This window comes from Protopterus annectens, chromosome 14.part0 (genome assembly GCF_019279795.1).
Source record: "Protopterus annectens isolate FY-2018-M chromosome 14.part0, PAN1.0, whole genome shotgun sequence".
Lineage (NCBI taxonomy): Eukaryota > Metazoa > Chordata > Ceratodontiformes > Protopteridae > Protopterus > Protopterus annectens.
The window spans coordinates 835,740,933-835,757,252 of NC_056748.1; the positions used below are offsets into that span (position 1 = coordinate 835,740,933).

Consider the following 16,320-nt stretch of genomic DNA (forward strand, 5'->3'; position numbering starts at 1 on the left):
GATGGGGTGGGCTAAATAGGAAGGAGTTTATGGCTAGGTATGAATTTTGCAGGCTTCTGGGAAGTGAGGATGGAGGGCTGGGATTGGGGCAGATATCCCCACAGTGTAGTAAGAAAGAGAGAAAATGGATAAGCTTGTTTTGGTTTAATATTAAGAGTTAATTTTAGTTTGGTGCAGTAGGTGTGAGGATTTAGTAATTTGAAGTAAAAATTGTGTGAGTCATTCTGTATATTGGAAGTGATTATTGGTGAAGTGCGGTGATTTGAATGGTTAGAGGTGAAGCAGATAGTAAAAGAAATGTGTGTAAGACTGAGTAATGTACTCTGAATATAGTTCAAGATGTGCAACTTACTGTGCAAACTTACTGTGCAAATATCAATGACAGTTTTATTCAACAACATGTAAGATTTCATCTGATGCCATGCTAATTTGAAATATGAATAATAAGTGGCAAACTTTGATTGATTTCTCCACTACAGGACACTGATTAATAGCCTTAGTGTCATTTTGTTAGTAACACCTTGCCTTTTCTAATACTGCCTATTATTACTTGGTAAGCCACTTAGTTAAAGAAACCAGATCCAAAAAGGTCTTGAAACCATAATGAGCTATAGGTGTTAACTGAAGAATACAAAAAGGCACTATAGGCTTGAGAGAGTGTACTAAGGCAAGGAAGTTCCTAAACTTAAATGACAGAACTTACACAGTTCACTAAAGCTCAAAAACATACAGTTTTCTTCACTCTCATTGACATCAAGTGTATAAGACTTCTTTGCTTGCATCTGTGGCCTCACTTCAGACCATCTTCCTTCAGGTCCCCTAGCCTTTCTGGTATTCTACCCCCATCCTATGCTGACCCTTCCTTCTCATGAATGTACAAATTATTCTCCTGAACAGGTTCTTGTCTGGACATCAAGCTCACACCTGTAAACTTGCTTGAATAGGCAATTGCCTGGATATAGGAAATACACCCCGGGGATCACTTCTGTGTCTCAGCTCGACAGTGGCACAGGAAAATAACTTTCTTGGGTAGCATAAGCCAGGGAACCTTGTTGGCTAGGCTTATGTAGGCCCTTGGGCCGATAGCCTAGTACCTACCCATGAACCTATGATGCTCAGCCTTTTCACTAACTTCAACAGGTCCTTGCCTGGATATCAGGTTTCCCAACTTGTATACTTCCTATGGACCAGGTTCCCACCTGCATCCTTCTGTAATCCCTCTATAGTGAGAGGCAAACATTTCTCTTTTCCAGTTTCCATCTTTTTGTAGGTGAAATACTCCTCCTACTAGGGTTACTTTGGCTCTACAATCCACATACAGGCCATCTTATTATACAATACATCTTCCATTTAATTCTGGCTCCACCTTTGGAGAGTTTTACTGAATGACAGGGCTTCCAGCTTTCTTTATATTCCAAACTCACTCTAGAATGGAGTTGTGGGCAGCAGCACAGGAATCTAGATGGCAAATACTGGGGGAACTGTTGTATATATCAACTGTTTGCCATTTACTGTGGTGCACAGTATCCAATAGATAAGAGAACACAGATCACAGACTGTACCCTGTGTCAGGGCTAGCCATTCAATGCACAAACTGGCTGTAGGTGATTTGGTCACATTGTCTAATGTTGTCAAAAATGGGAATGGGTATTTGCTATTGATTATTGGGCTGAGGACCTGATCTTCTCTGACTTATACCAAGGACCCATGCTAATAGTGGGAGAGTTATATATGCCCCTATTAGCAAGTATGTGCCCACAAAATAGCCCAGCAGCTCCTTGTTCAATAAGTTACTGGCTGCCCAATGGTCAATGGTCCACCTTGGGTTACCTGATATAGCTCTGCTGAACAGAAGTTGGATATAAAATCAATCAACCTGCCAAACATGAACTAAAGATTGTTACACACAGTATAGGTTCACTGGCAGGACACAGACTGGTCTGAGACCCAATAATAACTCATAGTAATGTGTGGAATCTTAGCTACTACATGTAGTATCAGTTATAAGAGAAAAATAAACACAAAGTGTTTTACTGGCTTCAAAAACCAGTAAAGCACTTAGGGAGTGCTGTTGCATAGAAAGCAGGTAAATAAAAATAAAATCAGGGACAGTTTTTTTAAATACTGCTATAATTTTAATAAGTTACTTAAAGACTGATGTCTATAAACTTAAGTGGACAGAGGAGGAAAGATATCAAGGAACCATCAAGAGTGAAGGAACATCCCTTCCCTTGTACCTGACCGTAACAGCGCATAGTAGGTATGTAACATTTGTTACACACCTTTGAAAGTGCTGTTATGGTTGGGTGTCATGCTACTGTAGCAGGTAACAGGTTTATCATTTTTCTGATTTTGGAGCATAGTTATGGCTCATCAGGCATTACAAAACAATTCATATGTTTGCTGATTTTCTGAAGTAGAAGTTTCTACATGTAATAATGCCTTTCAACTGTCTCTGATTTTGACTCATATGTTTGCTCTCTTCCTGAAAAAGAAACGTTTTGATTTTCTGGTAGATCACTAAGGATTACAAACATTAGAGTTTTATACTTCTTTAACTTCAGAAAATGCATGTTCAGGCAAAATGTTGTATTAATTTTCTAAGTGAATTAGAATGATTCGATGCCAAAAAATGTCCAAGGGGTTCAACAGCCAAACCAAAATGCAAAACAAAGTCCCCAGGACAGACCACGATCCACCAGCTTTTCTTGTAAAAAAACAGCTTTATTGTAGCAATGAACCAAGACCACAGTGCCAACCCAATGGTTAAGCGCTTTCACGTATTCCCATACGCTTCATCAGAACCCTGATTCTGATGAAGCGTATGGGAATACGTGAAAGCGCTTAACCATTGGGTTGGCACTGTGATCTTGGTTCATTGCTACAATAAAGCTGTTTTTTTACAAGAAAAGCTGGTGGATCGTGGTCTGTCCTGGGGACTTTGTTTTGCATTTTGGTTTGAATTAGAATGATATTGACAAATTGTCTCTGAGTTTGGACCTTCTTAACCACCCCAATAATTTTTGGCTTTGTCCAGAATACTTGAGAAAAGAAGTTGAAAGCACTGTATGCAATGGTTGATATTTAGTCTCTGTGATCCTCACATCTTGTTTAAAGAGTCCATATTTTGTGATCAAAATTGTGAAGCAAGAGCAAGTGTGTAAGTCAGGGACACGAGAGCTAATGTATTCTGTATCCTTTGCTTATACAGTTTATATATCTAGGCCAACTTCCAACAACATAGTAAAATTCTGATGCATTTACTTAAAACTGAAAACACTTTTTGTATAAACTTTGTGTACTGGTTAAAATGTTTAGAAGTAAATACCTCTGTTTCTTCTAGGGCAGTACAAAAAATTGGAACGGATAACAAAGAGTCTAACAAACAACTTCAAAGAATGAAGAATGAATGGAAAATGGCTAAAATTGCCCTGATAGTCATCCTGCTTTATGTAATTTCTTGGTCTCCATACTCCACAGTGGCACTAACGGCATTTGCTGGGTAACTGTTTCCTACTATTAAAAACATTTAGCATATATAAGTAGCTTAACATTTGTATCAACCTATAAGATAAATTGTGCTAATGCTTTTGTTAAGCTTGCATTTGTAGCTAGTATCGGTTGCAGGAAAAATATACTACAAGAACAAATACCTATTTGGATTCATAATGACTAGTGCTGCACTACTAAATGTTTTTTTTATCAGTAGTCCATATGATTACAAACTGGAAAAATCATTAGTCTGACTGTGATAAGTTTTGATAATCTCTCCCATTCTCCATCTAAAACAATGGATATTGTTCTTGAGTCTTTCCTCTGGCATTTACTACTGGCAAATAAAGTCTGCTTTGGCTCCCTAGATATCATGGCTGGGGATACAGATGCCACTGGTATAGGGTGGCACAGGCTGGCTTATGCCCCCTAGGTATTTAACACATCAGCTGTTATAATCCTTGACCGTGGCTTTAAATTTATATTTTCACTGATTTGTTAGCTCTTACTTGTATTCTAAAGCGAGGATCATTAACCGCTTCTGATATATCAATTCTGCTGACTTTGAATGTTTTTCTGGAACACAGTTTGATGTCTCCCACATTTTCTAATGTATCATTTTAAAATTCAGTCTTTAGAAACTATTTTACAGTTCTTCATAGAATGGCAGCATCTTCTGCTTTATTCAGTCATCAGATTTGCAGACCAACAGGCAAGACAGCTTATTTTGGCATGTGATTTAATTAATCTTTTTTTGCATATGAACTAGCAAATCTGTTGCAACTTTGCAGTAAATGTTTTACTGAATCATCAGAGACAGCAAAAATATCAACTACAGGCATAACCGATGGGGTGCTTCACATCTTAAGAAGGAGCAGTATGAAGTGTAGCCTTTTATTGTTTGGGAAACAAAGTTTGAAAACAAATTTGTTTGAGTGACTTCTGTTCTCCTCACCTTTGTCAAAAGTATTACACTCAACTGTGAAACAAGACTGCTGCTGCTATGAGATATTTTTTCCATGGTCCAACAACTCTGGAATTTGTGATTTTTATATATTTTTCCTGAATTCCATGACTGCTACAATACATCCCAGATGTTCCAAACACTCTTGAGTCCCCCTTTTTCCACTCAAACTTAGCATTTTATATCACTCCATCACAGGGATCTTGGTGTCTGGGCTGGGGACGAGAGTCAAGTGCTGTGGAATTTCTGCATTATGTGCCTATCACCTCTCTTGCTGGCTAATATACATAGCATGCTATTGTCCCTCACCACAGCATTTCAGTACTCAAATGTGCTGTGGATTTACTGTGCAAGGACAGCTTGGTTATTGTGAATTGTTTGCTACTGATTCAAAACGCTGTATGCTGCATGTTTTCTTATAACCAGAGAACATCAGTGCTGCAGTGGACCAGACCATTTCCCTCTCTCCAGGATGGGAAAGCTGGCATCAGTCGGTTGCTCCCATCCTCCCTGACTAGTTCCTCTAATATATAGGAAACTAATCAAATCCAGATAAAGTAGGTCAAAACTTAGACTATGTCCCTAACCATGGAATTGATCTATAGGAACCTGTGATATTTAGTTGCAGGGCAGGGAGACTGCAGATCATAAAATTTCCTGATCAATAAATTACCAGCAAATGGCTTCTCAGAGGATGAAGAAGTGTTTCATGAGAGATGGACTGAGGCTGCATTACTTTGCACAAATACACGGATTCAAATTTTGATTAACAAGAGCCAGTATAAGCAAAAACAATTACATCTGAAATAAAAAGTTTATATGATGAACTAAAAGCCTCTCTTTCCTTTGCTTTGTTTAAGGACATTGATCAACAAGCATTTGAAGTATGTAAGCAGAAAGAAAAAGATTAAATTTAAAAAAGAAAAAGATACAGAGGGACATAAAGGTCTATGAAATTGGCAAGATATTCCGTTCACAACATAAGAGATCAATGTCAGGGAAGGTCATTATCAGATGAGATGTTGGCAGGAAACAGAAGTGGAAGTACTTCACACACAAGACACACTTTTGAATCATTGACGGCTACATAATTATGCACAGTTATATTTGTTTTTTTTTCCAAAAACATTTTTATTTTGTTTTCATTATAAACATATGCAAATGTACATATAACAAATACAATAAAACAGTAAAAAACTATTTACAATATTTATATTCATCCATGATAAACAATCATTTTATCCATGAGGAGAAGTTATCAGTATTTGTTCAAAAGATTTTCCAATTTTTGCCATGCTATTTTTTATGAGTAATGTTATGAGTTCTATAACAAATGGTTTGCAGTTCTGTTTTACAAACAACTTTTGCTAAATTAATAAATTCTTTAAACATCAAATCTTGTTTACTTTTCCAGTTCAAAGTAATAACTTTTCCAGATTAAGTGAGTCTGAGATTTAGGTATTACATTAGGTATAGGAACATTGAATAGGATTAGTGAGTTAGAAATATGACAGTTATCAGACCATAAGGCCTTTACAAAATATCTTAAGTCTTTCCAGTATTGAAAAACATTTCTACATTCAATGAACATGTGAACCCAGCTGACCTCTAGTAATTCATCACATTTCCAACATTTACTTTCACTGTTTTTGAGTATAAGATTTATTTTATGAGGAGTATAGAAACTCCTATTCATAAATTTCCATGTATACAATCTCCAATATAATGAAGAAGAGGTACCATGCATAGATTTCAATAACAGTTTTTTTTGGATTCATCAGATATTTGTTCTCCATTAATCTTTGCATAGTAATTCCAAAAATCTGAGTCAAACTTTAGAGTGTCTTCTCTTAGTATCTTATAGATAGGTGAGATACTTAATTTTTGATCATCTGTCTTTTCAAGACACCTAATAAAAAGCTGGATCAAACTAGGTATAGATTCAGTCTCTAGGTTGATTGATAATCTCATTTTGTTTTCTATAAACTGCCATAATGAGTGTATAAACAACCGTCGACTATTATCAAAACTACATAGAAGAGAGTTTAGTGGTTTAATACTCTTATTTTCAATAAACTGATGCCAGAATATCAAGTTATTTTCCTTTACTTTTTGCATCGCATTGATATTGAAAGAATCTAGGCAATCAGGGGAGTATGCTATAGGGAATATAAGAAATAGGAATTGTTTAATGTTGTAATTACAATCAGTTATATTTTTAAAGTTATTAAATATTTGATTAATGCCATAAGAAAAATGATCAAACTTCTTATTAAATAAACAAAATGAATGTAAAAGCCAATGAACTCTACTTATTCCGTATTGTTCCTTAAATTGATTTTCTATCATTCTGACATCAGTTATATGAATCTCATGTATTATTTTCCAGTGAGATATATAGGTAGGTGAGGTCCAATGTAATATTACATTAATTACAACTGATATAGAATAAAGATCTAAGCTAGGGAATGCTATCCCATTATTGTTCCAGGCTCTAATGTGCCATTTATATGCAATCCCAGGTTTTAAGGGGAACCATAAAAAATGTAAGTAGCATGGAATCAATTTTTTTTAAATAAGTTTTTGGGAGGGGGTAGTATCAATGACTGCATATAAAACAAAATTTTAGGTAAAATTATTATTTTAATTAAAGAGAGCCTATTCTCCACTGTGAAGAACATTTTATTCCATCTTTTGATTAGTTCACTAATGGTGGTTATTAAATTATTGTAGTTTAGTTTTACAGACTCTTTCTATGTACTCTTTATACTGACACCTAAATATTCTAATACATCATTCTCCCAATTAAATAGGCTATTCTCTCTTAGGTTTTTGTTGATCTTTTTTTTAATTAGTAATGTTTTGGATTTATTATGATTAAATTTAAGCTCTTAATTTTTTTCAAACTTGCTTAAAGTATTTATAACATCATGCAAAGAACCATCAATATCACCCAAGGTTAACAACATATAATAAGCAAATAATTGTATCTTAGGACAACAGTCCTTATTAACTTGAACACCTTTTATACTTTACTTGTTTCTGATATATGTAGCAAAATGTTCCATTGAAAGAGCAAACAATAATGGTGACAAAGGACAACCTTGTCTAGTTCCCTTGAGGATTTCTAATGGTGAGGATAGACATAATCCGATTTTCACATAAGCTTGTGTCCCACTATAAATTTTCATTAATAATTTGACAAAAATCTGAGGAGAATTCAAAACCAATCAGAATTCTTTGTAGATAAGACCAACTAATAGAATCAAAAGCCTTGTCTATGTCTAAGCTGATAATAGTTAGTTGTTTTTTGTATTTGCATGGTATGTCTATTAATTATAGTAATTTAATAATGTTATCTTGCACTTTAATATGAAGAATGAACCCTGTCCGATCATTATGTATTAGATTGGGTAATATTTTCTTTATCCTATTAGCTAATATTGCCATGAAAATTTTATAATCACTGTTTAGTAATGAAATTGGCCTATATGAATCACAAGATTTGGGGTCCTTAACTTGTTTTAAAATGGGGGAGATAATTGATTATTTCCACAATAGGGGTGTTATACATTTTTGTTTAACCATAGTAAAGGCACTCATCATTTTCTTTATTATATATTCAGGAAAGTCTTGTATAGTTCAGGAATTAATCCATCCAGTCCTGGAGCTTTATTATCTTTTAAAGTTTTTATTTGCTCTTTCACTTCTGTTAGTGTTATTTGCTTATTTAATAAGTTATTTTGTTGCATTGACACCTTAGTATTTATATTTTCTTGAATAAAAGTATTTATTACATTATCTGTCTCCAAAAGTGGTGTGTTATTATTTATATCTTTATAGTAGTTTTTGAACACTTCTAATATGCCCATTTAGTTAGATATACACTTAACTGAACCATCACTTTTATATTTAATCTCATTAAGAAGATTTTAATTGTTTATTTTTTAGATCTTACCGCTATTTTATGTAGATATTTAGGATTTACAGCATAATATTGTAATTTCAATTTTTCCAGGTTTATGGCTACCTTATGATTGAAAACTTCTAAGTAATTTTGATTTAACTTAGTAATTTTGTTATGTGCTCCTTTGTTATTTGGTTTTGTGTTCATTTTTATCTTGTGTATGAATTTTTGTAAGTCTAAAAGTTCTTTGTACCACTCTCTTCGTTTTTTAAGGTAATAAGATTTTATTCTACTATATATATATATATATATATATATATATATATATATATATATATATGTAGATTCACTTTATAATCCCAAAATCCTGAAATACCAAATCTCAGAATTTCGAGACCATAAAGCCGAAAGCTCTAAATACCGACCTTCCAAAAGCGTGAATTTTGAAATCGTGAATCCTACACTAACCAGACACCATACACATACACAAACACACACCTTCCCCCCACACACAAACCTGCACTACATACAAGCAGGGGGGCAAGCCCCCAGGTGCCCTCCCTTACCCCCCTACTTAAATATACTAACTCCAGGATCACACTACACAGACAAACACACGAAAACACCACCACACACCTACATTCCCCTTGAACACACACATCACAGTCACAACTCACACTGACACACACTAAAGCCCCTAACCAACAGCCTTAAACATACATACTTACCTGAACTTCCATTCAAACACTGCAACACCAGAAGCACTACTTCAACATCTCCGAACATTGGAATTTTGAAATTCGTGCTTCTGGGGTTTCGGTATTTAGAGCTTTCGGCTTTATGATCTCGGGATTCAGAAATTCGGTATTTCAGAATTTCAAGATTATAAAGTGTTCCCATATATATATATATATATATATATATATATATATATATATATATATATATATATAAAATTTAAAGGTGTCTCATAGTATAATATCAGTCACTTCACCATTATCATTTGTTTCCATAAACATGTCTATTTCTTTCATTATCCATTCCCTAAAAGTCTTTCAACTTAGTTATGTAGCAGGAATTCTCTGTAGAAATCTTAAATCATATGTATGCATAGTTAATGTAAAGTTTATAGCATTATGGTCTGAAAGTGGACAAGTCATTAAAGATATGTCACTTATTTTTGAGTATATATTATTTGATACAAAGACCTTATCAACGTTTGTTTGTGTACCAAACTGATATGAATAGTGAGTATAGAATAAGGAATAATGTTCTCTTAGACCATGTATATCTTTAAGGTTCATCTGATTTGTAAAGTCATTTAACTTCTTGGCTTGAGATGTTAGTTTTATTTTACCATTTTTAGATTGCCTGATAATAGGCAGTTAAAATTACCTGTTGCTATAATTTCCCCTTTTGCATTTAAAATAATCAGGTCTAGATATTTGTCAACATATTTAGTACTTAGTCCTGTTATCCAGTATGTATTAATCAAAGTATAATACTTCCTACTGATTTCCAAAATAACCATGCTTAGCATCCCATCTTTATCTGAAATTGTATCTATAATTCTTGGTATAGTGTAAGTATTTTTCCATAGAATAAGAGTGCCCCTTCTCTTAGTCTTAAAACGTGAATCAGCCAGAATGGTATACTCATTAAATGAGTATTTTTGTAGATCTTTTTTTAATAGATGTGTTTCCTATAAAAAGATCTAGGCTTTATGCATTTTGATATATTTAAGCAAACCAGTTCTTTTGACATTATTGTTCAAACCATTAATATTTAATAATAAACATTTATAAGCCATTGACTATAACGTGTATGTTGTTACTTACTGAAAGACCTTTCTTCCATGTTGACTTGAAATCTACTGAAAACGTACTTATCATGGATGTATAACGTGTATTAAGCACTATTTTCAAAAACCCAAAACTATTTACAAACACATACATGAAACATAAAGTTTCTGGTTTAGTTAAAAACTTAACTAAACCATCCATCTACCACCTCTCCACACCAAAAGACACAAATGATCCATCTCTGCTTAAAATATAGTATAAAACAAAAAAGAAAAGTATTATGAAAGCAACTAAAGCAATCTGAGTTTTTATTGCTGTATTTGCTGTAACTTTTCAAAACAAAATCCTATCCCTCTACTCATTTCCCACCTTTCTAGAACTAGTGAAGTCCAGTTTGCAGAGTTTGCTGAATTCTGGGCTGTTTGTAAGTTCCTGTGTTGCCCAGACCTTTCTAAGATAGAGTGAAGCTTCTCTGTTCATCAGTGAGAGTGGTGAGCTTTGGAACAGCCTATCTGTCACTGGATGAGTGGTTTCAACTCAGACACTGTAGTTTTATTGGCCATTTTGGGCTATTTCTATCCCTTTCATCTTTCTGTTTAAAAACCAGTGTTTGTGTGGTTCTGCACATTGTGCAGTGCAGTTTAACTAGGGTTAAACTATTCCCGGCACCATAAACTGTGCCCTTCAATTTTTCCCTTACAACTAGTCAGTTTCTTAGTTTTAGCACTTGAATCTGCTTCTTCAAGCTTAGCAGTTGCTCAGAACTTGTTGCAAGCACTAAATGGCTATAAATTACTACAGCACTCAACTTTCCTCATTACCTAAAGGAAAAGAGCTTTTGTACTTACTTTCCTCATTTGCCTTGAGGAAAACTGCACTTGTAATTTCCTCACTTGTCTAGAGGAAAATAGTTTTTTTATTCATGCATGTCCAAGGGTCAGCTCCCGGTGTTTTCTCCTGTCCAACTGATGAATCTGGGCATCTTGGGGCAATGTAGCAATTGCCTCATGTACACAGACAACCCTCTCCTCCTACCACCCAACACTACAAACTGTGAGAGATGCACTTATCTAGCCAAACTGGAGCCAAGCTCACTCCAACCAGGACTGCACTCATCAGGCAAGAGGAGAAGGTTAACACTTGCACCACACCACACTCATCACATAGTCTCAGTAAACCTACACCACCAAAACCCACACATAGAAACACAAAAACATTCACAGAGGCTCTCAGTAATAATCTGCCCAAGCAACAGAGACCTCCAAAGCAGAAATGCAGGCAACATCCACCCTTTAATACAACCCAAAAGACACATAACCCACAAACTCAGTGTGCCACTCAAGCACAGCCCATAAGGTAAAACAACGTACCCAGCCCATTAGTCATAGGTGACTCTATAGTCAGGCACACTGATGTTCCACTCACCAGACTAAACAAGGAGAAGGTTACTGTTAGCTGCCTATTGGGTGCCAGGATCCGCCACATAACCCATGAACTCAGGTCACTCCACAACAAGTACAAATATGACTCTGTCATTGTTCATGTTGGTGTGAATGACCTGAGATGTACCTCCCTGGACTACATGAAAAGAGACATGGAAGAGCTCTCCGATCTTGTAATCAAGGCAGGTATGACCCTAGCCCTGAGCAGTATCCTACCTTTGCCCAGAATTATACCACAGTACAAGGACAAAATGATTGACTTCAACAACTGGCTAAGCTTCTGGTGTCATTCTAAGTGGATCCAGTAACTTTCTGCCTGGGACAACATGGACGACAGGCCTTGCTGCTGTGCCAGAGATGGCCTGCACCTGTCGCCCTTGGGATTCTGGATACTGGCTAAGGCTCTTGTCATCCCTATAGTGCCTTTTTAGGCAAAGTTCAAATGACAAACCCACCACCATAACAGTTACAGGCAAGCAAAAACTGAGGGTAATGCTACTCAACGCAAGAAGTCTAAACCTCAAAATGCACTCACTCGAGACACTCCTTAAAATGGAGAACATCAATATCTGTGCAGTGACTGAGACCTGGTTTGTAGCTCCTGAAGTAAGAGTGGAATGGTTTTATTGTTTTACGGTTTCCAGATGCTGCAACAGATCTTAGAAAAGCTCCAGATATGTATGATAGCACAAAGGTGCTAAACCCTAGCAGCTTCTAGTGCTGGTAACAGTGTGGGAACCAGAAGTCAGATGAACAGATGTATGTGATGTCATTCTGTAAAGAAATATAAATATTAGAGAAGACTGAAATCTGAGGGGCTGTCTGTTCTTGGAAACCTGACTAGAAAGACCCTCATCCACATCATCTTGCCTTGCAGTAGTAAGTAACTTAACTAGGGAACAGGAATTATTTTAGTCAATCAGGAATAGGTAGTGAGATTAGCTAAATACTGTTTTGCTGTATCTGTGTGAAACTTTCCATTGGCATTATTTTTAATATTTTCTGTGTCTGAAACTCTGGTGTTTACTGTAAGTAAGTATTTTCTTGTCATTTTATTATTTATTATTAAATGCATTTAAACGTCTCATTGTGGCTGGTCCTTTTAGAAAAATATTTTAAGTTTTGAGAGTATTTGCATATATTTATTTGGTGATAACTCTGACCACTCCTGAAAGCCTGGTCAACATTATCATTTGTACTAATATTAATTTCACTAAGTATAATTGGATACCCTTTTAAGAGTGTTATAGTAACTGACTGGTAGCAGTGAATCTACCTTAAAGTGTGACAAAAGTTGTTAGTGCAGGTAATCTGTGCCAGCCTTTCCCAGGTGTTTGTGTGTGTGTGTGGGGGGGATTAAACTTGGTGGAGTGTGTGTGTGTCAGCTACTTGGAGCAGGGGCAAGAAGAACTAGTTTCACAGAGATGATGTTGGAAGACTTGGCTTGGACACTCGGCTGAGGACCTAACCCTATAGCTGTGCCAGTGGGGAGCCTTATTGGGACCTGGGGAGAGACAGAGAGAGAGAAACCCAGACCCTGGGCTGAATGTGTTTCCTATGAGTTCTTAAGGGAAATTGTGCTTGATGCAGAGAGGTCTGCATCTGGCAATACTGAGTGTATCCATTTTTATTCTAAGTGAACTTCCCACTGTAATGTCAGTGGTGAGGACTCGGGCTCCTTGATTACTGGCTTAGAGTAGGGACATCACAGTCATCATGAATTATTCATTTTGGTAAAGGAAGTTGTAGATGACATATTGTATGTTAAGAATGGTACCAAGTGAATGGTGGAAGATGTCATCAAGGCATTTGATTATGTGATTCATAAATGTTTATGGGAAATGCTGATGTAATATGAGCTTAAAGGAAAATCATGAATCTATTAAAAATTGTATATGATAGTCACATAGTTAGAGTAATGGTTAATTGATGGTTTACTAAGCATGTATGTTTGAAGAGAAGTATAAGACATGGCTGACCTAGGAGCAGTGAATTATTTTCTTTAGTGATGAATGCTGTTGCCAGTGTTATGAGAGGTATATTGGGTAAGGGGACATATAGATTCCTATTTTTTATTATACACTGATTATGTTATAGTTATTTCAAGAAATGAGAGTTGGATGAAAAATGGTGATATTTTTGAATGATATAATAAAGAAAGTGGGATTACAGGTGAATATAGAGAAAAGTAAGGGTTTGGTGAGATAACTAAAACTGAAGAAATATGCTTTTGTGATCAAAATATTGAGTTATTTGGAATAGCATTTGTAAAATGGAAGAAGTAAAGAAAACATGGAAGGCAGTGATAGAAAAAATAAAAGGAGTAACGGCTTTCTGGAAAATACAGAGGATATCATTTAAAAAGAAAGCGTACTTGATTAATTCCATTATTTTATAATGGTTAGGTTATATAGGAAGTACATATATGCGCCCAAGTGAAAAAGAAGCAAAAATAATGCAGTTGGTGTTAAGTGTCTTATGGGGGTCAAGAATGAACCCAGTAAAAAGGGGAAGTCAGTAAGTGAAAGAAAAAGCAAGGTTAGTATTAACAGCCCCTATTGTGCATATGGTATCTCTACACTTATAGTGTGTGTTGAGATGTAGAATGAAAGAAAAAAAAAATAGCTTGATTGCAAACCTTTTTGAAGTTAAGTATGGGGTATTTTAGGATAAAGTGAAAGTAGAGAAAAGGGAAAAAATTTAAGAATGAAGAAGGTAAAGAATACTCGGAACAATTATAATGGAAAATAAATACCAAAGAATTTTTTAAAAAATTAGGAAATAATGCTATCATAAGATAATGTATAATTTGTATTATATTAATCCTTGGGAAGGATTGGGAAATGAGGTAGCTGTGGCTAAAAGGAAAAAAAGCGTAAGATTCTGGTGTGCAAAGACATGCCAGGATTTTTATGGAGACCATGAATTAACAAATTACCAGCTAAAAGGAGTATATTATATAAGGAAATGTGTGGTAGACTGTGTATATACTGTAATAAAATAGAAACAGCAGAACATGCTTTTTTTAGGATGTTAAAGGACAAGAAGTCTGGTATTGGCTATATAAATAAACTCAAACATAAAAAAGCTGAGGATGTGAACATGAATATGATTTTGTGTGGATATTAAGGGAAGGGAAAGAATATGATGGCATGAGGGGAGAATTGATTAGTGAATCTTTTGAATGGTATGGGCCTCTGGAATGAAAAATTGAGAGAAATTTTGTTTAATGAAAAATGGACTCCTGCTGACATTTAGGAAATTATAAGATGTTGGTTGCTAAAAAGGATGGGTGATAATGATAGATTAAATTAAGTTTTGTATTTTGCTTGACTGAGGAGTTGTATCACTGCACATGCTCATTTTATATATTCAAAATATAAATATTTTAAATATTTCAAATACTGTAAATACTGCAATTGTCATGTACAAATATTGAATTTATCATAAAATACTATAAAGTTATGTAAATGGCATGTGTGGGTTGTGGGTTATACAAATAAAAACAAACTACTCTTTTCAATAGGTACCATGGGATCTTTTATATGCACCTGAGCTACCAACAGCTCAGAGAGATGGGGCATTAGTTTAATGTCTCATCCAAAGGATGACAAGGCTCAGTAGTGCAGCATCTCCCTCATGCTGCACTGCAGTGTCAGCAATCCATCTTCCTGGAATGGGGATAGAACCCACACCCTTGTATACCAAAGGGTACTTGTTCCTCCACTGACATTGTATTTTCTAAATGAGAAGCATGAAGTTACTGAATTAGGATTTATGATTGTTTTACAGTGCCCACCTAATTTAATAAGTGATGTTAAGCAATGGCCATTAAAAAAGAAAGTTATTTTATATAAAGATATTTCATGTACAGTCTGCATAGTCTATATGCACACATCAATTGGGGAGCATTTTTATAAGTATTGTTACTTTAAGAAATAATTAATTAGGAATTATGTTATTTATAAAGGATGATGGGATTTTTTAACCATTTCACTGTAGTGCCAAAGGGCCTAGAAGCGAAAGAGAGAGAGAGAGAGTGAGAGAGAGAGTGAGAGAGAGAGAGAGAGACAAAGATGAATAAAGGTTGCAATTAAGCAGACAAAGACGTACATTTATTTTCAGTGTCTTGCCTGCAGTTTAGTCTTTTTTAATAGGGATACCACAGTCTCAGGTAGAGATGCTGATGGGGGTTGTTCTGTCCTATAAGAACAAAACAAATTAATTGGATTTTACTTTGAATTATGTTTTTTGTTGGCATATTATCTTTGATGCCTGTCTCATGCAAAAGTCAGTGTTGAGCAAATATGTTTTAAAGAATTATTCTTCAATACTAAGCTAAAGTTAATATTCAGGGAACTTCTCAAATGCTGAGCGCTGCAGCATGTTATAAAAATGTAATGTATAAATGTCAGTTTTCCTTGCTAGTGTGATAACCAGGATTCAGTTAAGACCTGAGCTCCTATTTTGTGCTTAGCTGTGATGTTGTTAGTTACTGCTTAACCGAGAAATATGAAAGTCGCTTTAAATTTGTATTAATGCTTGATATAATAATGTTATTTTTAATACTGCCACACCTGCTAACAGGGTATTAATGCTGAATAACTAAAGCTGCTATACTGGAAAGGTGTCAATGTGGCCAAATCATAGTTCATTCTCTAATAACAGTTCTTTGCAAAACAGAACTCTTTTTCTTTAAACATCTAGACAATG

The 16,320-nt window shown here is 35.2% G+C and overlaps 1 protein-coding gene across 1 annotated transcript in view; it reads left to right on the top strand.

Moving 5' to 3' along the window:
- Positions 1–16,320, top strand: part of OPN4 (opsin 4) — a 531,222-nt gene that overhangs the window by 334,499 nt on the left and 180,403 nt on the right. The window contains exon 6 of the mRNA XM_044056590.1: positions 3,344–3,502. Within this exon, the coding sequence (XP_043912525.1) occupies positions 3,344–3,502 (159 nt within the window). The remainder of the gene's footprint in view (positions 1–3,343; positions 3,503–16,320) is intronic.